The sequence below is a fragment of the Mycena indigotica genome (assembly GCF_014461135.1).
Source record: "Mycena indigotica strain 171206Taipei chromosome Unknown Mind.scaff0015, whole genome shotgun sequence".
In the NCBI taxonomy this organism is placed as follows: Eukaryota; Fungi; Basidiomycota; class Agaricomycetes; order Agaricales; family Mycenaceae; genus Mycena; species Mycena indigotica.
Genome location: NW_023503014.1, coordinates 1,029,599 through 1,036,551, shown reverse-complemented (window position 1 = coordinate 1,036,551; position 6,953 = coordinate 1,029,599). Strand labels below are relative to the sequence as shown.

General features: G+C 53.7%; 3 protein-coding genes across 3 annotated transcripts; 1 reads left to right on the top strand and 2 right to left on the bottom strand.

The window, feature by feature from the left end:
• Positions 1–292: 292 nt before the first annotated feature.
• On the bottom strand, positions 293–1,643 carry MIND_01338500 (uncharacterized protein; the record flags this gene model as incomplete). The annotated part of the gene is made up of 8 exons (XM_037369830.1): positions 293–387; positions 442–845; positions 890–1,024; positions 1,082–1,146; positions 1,196–1,261; positions 1,320–1,423; positions 1,479–1,564; positions 1,612–1,643. 8 exons carry the CDS (start codon positions 1,641–1,643, stop codon positions 293–295), a joined length of 987 nt encoding a protein of 328 aa, XP_037213826.1.
• Positions 1,644–2,303: 660 nt separating this feature from the next.
• MIND_01338400 (C2h2 conidiation transcription factor) lies at positions 2,304–3,323 on the bottom strand (the record flags this gene model as incomplete). Its single annotated transcript, XM_037369829.1, has 2 exons — positions 2,304–2,650; positions 2,702–3,323. The coding sequence occupies 2 exons, from the start codon at positions 3,321–3,323 to the stop codon at positions 2,304–2,306; spliced, it is 969 nt and encodes a 322-aa protein (XP_037213825.1).
• Positions 3,324–5,292: 1,969 nt separating this feature from the next.
• Positions 5,293–5,646, top strand: MIND_01338300 (uncharacterized protein; the record flags this gene model as incomplete). The annotated part of the gene is made up of 2 exons (XM_037369828.1): positions 5,293–5,372; positions 5,424–5,646. The coding sequence occupies 2 exons, from the start codon at positions 5,293–5,295 to the stop codon at positions 5,644–5,646; spliced, it is 303 nt and encodes a 100-aa protein (XP_037213824.1).
• Between the last annotated feature and the right edge of the window lie 1,307 nt (positions 5,647–6,953).

The following is a 6,953-nucleotide window of genomic DNA, read 5'->3' as shown; positions in this document are numbered from 1 at the left end:
CTGGGTCTATTTACTGCCAAGCATGCTTAATGTCAGGCCTTGAGTCAGGGACCCTACTTGCACAGCCAGCACTACTTAGTCTACCAGTAATATTGAAAGTATTAAAGTTATGAATTCGAACCAGCACATAATACAGCTGTCCACTTTGCTTTGCGTGCTCTCCGGTCCTTTTTATCTGTCCTTTCCTCGCGTGTCCGGTGGAGTTACCGCCCGTGCAACCCGATTGTCGAGAGATTAAGTAGTCAAAAATATTCACATACTTAAATACTCGTGCACCATTCGATTGAAGATATTAAACTCCCGTCGGACGTTTATCATTCCCAATGCTGATATCGTCACCGTCATCCATTTGAGTGTCCTTCGTCACCTGTACGATTTGGTGGATGTCTACATCTGCGTCAGACCCCAACAAACAAAAATAAAAGGGCCAAAGAGACGCACGTATTCCGCCAAAGTTGCTCAGCGCCGTCGCTCGTTCACGAACATCGCGTCCGCCCGAGACCTGCCGCGACCGGGAGCCTGAGAGGCGTTCATCCGAGTCCGCGACATCGCTCCCATTGCGCGAACCCCGTATGAAGACGAGGTTGTACAGCAGTGTACAGCCGTACACACGGCCTAAAGGGAAGCCAAAGGCAAACGTGATCGCCGTTTCCGGCCACACCACGAAGCCGATCATTGCCAGCGTCGCGAGGAGGGCTGTGACGGAGCCTGTTTGGATGGCTGTGACTATGAGCTGCCGAACGACATTCTGGGTTTCTTTGAACGGCGATTTGTATCTGCACAGTTGGATGACTAGTGAGGACGCGATTGCGACGTCGGTGAAGGCCGAGCTGATGAACCAAAGCCTGGGAACGGTCAAAGGGAGAGAATGTGGCTGGAGACGACGCACAGTGTGACGGGGGCGACAATTCCCCGATCATTTATCGAAGGATGCTTGAATGTGATAATGCCGACGCCAATTGCCGCTGCGAGCGAGGTCGTAGCAGTGAGGGCTAGGACGGCACAGACGAGGTAGTTCGTGGACCTATGAGAGGAGCGAAGTGTGAGGACGTGGAATACGAGAGTTAATACTATCACGCACAGGGCTCCGTACCGTCGGATGAGATATACTTGCTCTAAATACCCACTCATCCCGCCTGTGATGCACTGTCTCAGTTAGTACTTGAGCGGGGAGAACAGCGCATAGGCGACGCACAAAAGCGGAAAGTGCCCAAGAGTTTCTAGCGAGATATGCGTAGTCTCCCCAGTGAACTACTAGCATCTGAGGGTCTCGTTGTGAGCCATCGCCACTGCCAAAGGAAAAGCAGACGCCCACGCACCAGGTATGCCGTGGTAGAGCTAAATATAGTGCCTAGTGCGTCCACAAGAAGCTGCAAGGGGACAAGCAAGCGGGACACGCCGGTATTTGCCCCGGTGGGGCGCACTGCGGGAGGGTCGTCATAAGGAGAGGAGATCATGATGGAAAGGCGAAGACGCACGTAGACCGCTCGTATAATACCGCCATGCCAGCACAAGCTCGAGCATATACACCATGAAGTTAGCCCATGTGCCAATGAGTGCGGGCCTGCCAGAGGTCAACTGGGCGGACGCTGGCAGAGTGTGAGCACGCACGCGACCAAAGCTTGCGGTGCTGGCGACGACATGTAGAAGGAGCGGTATACGCCCCTCCAGCAACCCCCCGCAGTACTTGAAGCTCTTCGCAAGACCAATTCCCCTATAGTGATGTCGATGCGACACGAACTACCGTCGGCTTACACCAGGGTCCCAGTCGATCGATCCCGAGAGGCGAGGAACGAGAGGCGTATACGTCATGGTCGCGGAGGTATAGCATTGGAAGTTGGGTGCGTCCTGTACGCCGAGCGCGCTCGCGCCTCGTCGGCGATATCGACATGGGTCGTGGCTCTGGACAAGAAGCGTGGCAGGCACGTGCAGGTAGGTGTCAGGCTTCTTGAGGTCCGAATCGTCCGATCGGCGGACCATTGATCGATGCTGAAAATCAACTTTGGAGCAACCTGGAACCTACGATCTACACGTCCGCATGTGCTGGTGCCGGCGGCCGGGATCAACAACGGGTAAATTTCAGTTCGATTTAGGTTTTCAAACTCCCAATTTCCTCCGCATCATGACCTGTTTCCGATGACGGAACATGGTGCCATGAGCGGACTCCTGCAACTGGTACCTGCAACTATATGGGTAAAATCGTAAATATAAATCCTAAAAACAGCATGTCTTTCTCAGGAACATGATCCAAGCTAGTGAAGTCTCGACAACAGCTTACAGTGCGCCAACACTGGTGCGCCATATCACGAGTGAAATTTTTTTGTTGGGCGTTCGATGTGTTCCGGGATCGGCCAAGCGGGACGAAGTCGTAACGACGGCGGTTCCACTGAGGTGAAGGGATGCTTTACAGGGGGGATGTGGCGACTGCTGCTGCAAGTGGGTAAATGGCCAGTGCTGGCAGCAGCGAGCGCAGCGTCCACATACGGAAGCACGCCGACGGTGGTGGAGATCGAATTGTCCACCACTGTGGAGTTGTGGAATACCAAGAGGGTTCCCGAAAGATCCGCAGATGCGTGATTTCGGAAGTGTCGTCGCATATTAGACTTCACGTTGAATGCGCGTCCGCAGCCGGGATGAGGACAAGTGAACGCTGAAGCGATATCAAGGGAAGAAAGACCAAGGGAGCATGACTCGGACTCACGCATCTCGCCGGAATGGGTATTCCCATGTATGCGGAGACTACTCGGTCGGTTGAACCGTCGACGGCAGACGGTGCAGACGTGGATTTTCGGATGGCTCCTCTTTCTCTTGGCTTTCGATGTTTGCGGGAAATCGTGGTAGTCAGACTCATCTTCGCTATCGTCAACGTCGTCCGTTTCGACAACCCCCACTGGCAGTGATATCGCCTCGGATATTACGATGGTTCGGATGGTGGGTTGGGAAGGAGACAGTGAGGGTGAACGAGATGCCGACGAGCCGCGGGAGGAGCAATCAAGAGTCGACGGAGCTGGCGAGGTTCCCCTAAGCCCGGGTTCTGGAGAAGATTGCCGTTCAGAGCCTGACGGGGATGAAATAAATGGCAACGCCACAGAATGTGGCCTGGATAATATGGCGCGGGGGCTGTCGAATGGCGTCGAGTCAACATTGAGAGTATTGGGCCACAGGGATGGCGGGGAGCGATGCAGATTTCTTGAAACCTGCTTCATGGAGAGAGACGTCGTGGACAGGGAAGGACGGGGAGCGAAGTGTTCTGGGAGTATTTCATGTATGTGTGGCAGGAAGGTATGAGTGTCTGGTCGACGATCGTTGGTCACTGAGGCCATTTTGTTGGTAGGGGCGAGCTGCTTCCTGCTTATATTTGTCTCGGCGCAAAGCGGTTCACCACCACCGCCAATCCGGCGGGCGGGGGAAGGCCATTGCTAGTTTGGCCAGCTTGCAGGGAAGGCTTCCGAATCTGCACACCGGTTATTAGTGAGGCAACGAAATTAGTCACCGGCGCTCACTGCCGTCCATCATCTCAGCCATGTCGCCGGCCCGTCAATTCGCACCATCATCGACAATCTCGAACTTCCCAGGAGCTGGTGGGTTAAGTTCGCCCCAAACATCCTTCAAGTTGCGGCATTGACAACGGGGTTGACGACAAGCCATACCCGAGTCATTTTGATCCATGGCAACAACGGATGAGTTAGTGGAGGGGAAGGCGGGCTTCGAAAATTGAGTTTGGTGTGGGAAGGAAAGACTCTAGAGAAAGACTCGGATACGAACGTCAATAAACTTGAAACGAACTCCTGAGTGGGACCGGCGGAGGTGGACGCGAAAGCCGCCGGCGAAGTCATTCGACAGTCAAGCGGAACAAGTGCCAGTTATGGAATGAGCGTGCTGCAGATTCTGAATCCGATGGAGCACGCACTAAATGTCGGCAATCACGCCGTCTCAGGAGGATGGGAGGACCAAGAGCAGGGACACGACTTCCAATCGATTCAGACGCGCACAACTCGAAAAAACTCGGACGCACACAGCTGATGAGGATCTTGGTATGAAAATTAGACAACGGACACGTCCATACCTACCGTGTGCACCTTCGAGGATTCGCGAGGGTTGCCGCCGTTGCGTGAGGCACGCGGCCGCCTTGTCCAATATGTGTGAGAGGGACATAGTAAAGATCTGGCGGCATTGATGTTTCCCACCTGAAAGCATTGCATAAGCAGGTAAAGAGAGTGAGAAAAGACGCAACGGATCAGAATTTTTGAAACGTCGTTGGCGAGTCGTTGCGGCGGCCAAGACGAGCGAAGTGTGCGCAGGCGCGTGGCGAAAGCAGACGACCAGAGTGACAGTTTGTGCCGACCCGTTCACGGTTCAACAGGTGCATCCGAGACGGATCGTGAAATGGCAGATGACCGTCGAGAAGAGGCGTGTCACAGGCAGATCACATTGATCACATTCATGATGCCGCGTCATCACGGAGGATGTCGGACCGATCGTCACGTCACCCATCATTTTTGCTCCTGCGTTACACCACCATCCAATTTTTCATCTCCCATCGCGGACAATACTGCTGGCGACCAACTCGGATCACCCGCACACCCGCGACTTCGCCAAGACTAGCCTACGACAACGGGCGCGGGTAGCGACAGATGTCGGTGTGCACCCAGTCCTTACTATCCTCTCGCGGAATTTCTGGTGTCAAAAGGGCGGCGCCTTGGCTCGGTTTCGTGCATAATTCGCACGGGGCGGCGCGGGACCGCGTGTAGGGATCTATGCTCATTTTCGCAGCCGTTCCCTCTAGCCAGTGAGCCAGATTTCTCCCATAGAGCCGTATTACCGTAAGTTTCACGCGTACGACTGCAAGCGTCTACTGACACCCTTATTATCAGGGACTCAGACGGCAGCGCTTCAGCCATACCCGCCCCTGGACAATTGCCGCTTGCACCCGCCCGATGTTGATGGCGTCCCGAGCACTGCTTCGACGTTTCCACGTCAGATACACTGTAACACGCAAAATGTATTGGATCTGGTTTGGAGATCGGCGTCTACGCCCGCAGAACCCGGTGCGTCCTGCCGTCCTCTTGTTCCGCCGTCTTATCGTGTGCAGAAGTGCAGCATATAATGTGTATATGGGCCATTAGGTCTGCGGACAGGTCATTCCTCTTTCCCCCAGCGGCCTCTCCCCTCTTTTCGACCAAGGCAGTCTGCGACTGTCTTCTGTTTTTCCTTTCATCTCTATATCCTATCCTGGCCAGGTGCCATTATACCAATTATTCCATCGACCTTACTCTTCCCTGAACGACAACCATGCGCACCTCAATGATCTCCACACTCCTCTCCCTCATGTTGGCTCTCTCTGCGTCTGCCACTGCCAGTGGCTCCTACGAGTGTGTCATATTTTAATCAGGCTACAACGAACGACTAACCGTGCCGCATAGGAACGCCATTGATGCGCGCACTGTCGTTCACGACCACGAACGCATCGCGCGAGTCGCAGAGGCCATGCAGGCCATCCGACGTGCCAACGCGGACAACGGCAAGAAGGACGACAAGGGAAAGGCCCAGCCGCCGAAGAAGCCCGCGCCGCCGCCCAAAAAGGCTCCTGCGCCGCCGAAGAAGGCCGACACGCACCTAACCTGCCCACTTATCCCCTCTAGTTAGAGCCTCAGGGGGGGGGTGAAGCTCTAACTAGAGGGGATAATGGAAATCTGCGGTGTTTCCTTAAACTCGCTTCTGGATGTTAGTGGACAGGATGTTAGTAGACGGGAGGTCTTTGGGGGGGGAGGGGGGAGGCCGGGTGGGGGGGAGCGGGCTGGGGGAGCGGGCTGGCCGGAGCATCAAAGGATGATCACCGGATGACACGATGACAGCGAAGGTCATCATCGCTGTCTGCTGTCAAGTCCCGCCCTCCGCCCGCCCTCCCCCCCCCTCATCCCATCACTGCCATCAAAGTTACTGATGGCTGCTGATCTTGGGGTCGCCCATGGTCCCGCCCACCGTCCCGATCTGATGGCGCATCAAAAATGAAAGTTGTGCAGAATGCTCTGCTGATACCAGATGTACAGACCGTTTATTAATAGCTTGAGTAGTTAAGGAGATACAAGCCTTTTGATCTAGTGATGGATGAGTCGGAAGTTAGTAGACATCTTTTATAAGTGATATTTGGAGGATTTTAGTATGGTATGGGTATGTAGGGCAATTTGGGTGTCAGTCCCGGTGTCAGGGGAGGTTATAGGTAGGTAATGGTGATCCTAGCTGTAAGGGTCCTCTCTAATAACTTATCCTATCCACTAACTTCAGGTTATGTTAGTAAGGGCTAACTATGTACAGTATGCACATGTAGGTCCTCGAGCAACATATAAGTAAGTCTCTATAGAAGGTGTTGGGACTGTCAGTAGGGGATATGAGGCATAGTTGGCAAGAAGCCACGATGTCCACTAACTTCCTTGCCTGTGAAGTTAGTAGACATCTTTGATTACTTGGGGTTATAAAACAGGAAGGGGGGAGCAAGGATGGCTTTCAAGGCCATGGGAGATATACTGGAGTGCCTTTCGTCCTGCTGAAGTCCAGCACTTGTGACAATATAGTTGAGTATGTCTACTAACTTCTGAGCTAGGGAAGTTAGTGGACATCTTCCATCACTGTGGTCGATAAACCGTCCAAAGGGTACAACTGTGAGGTGTGAAGCTATGGAAGGTATCCTTGGAGGGCTTTGATCCCGAACAAGTTCAAATTCAGCATAGTAAAGTTTGGCATGTCTACTAACTTCCGTGCTCGCGAAGTTAGTAGACACTCACTTTGGTTCAGAACGCGTTTGGTGGGCACAGATGCGGGATGTGGGGCTATGGGACATCTGCTTGAAAGCCCATCTCGTTGCCCTACTGTACGCATCGACGATAGTGACATGGATGGGAGTTAGTGGACATCCTCAGTTTGTAAGGGTCCCCCCTTACGATGTAGAATGTCCA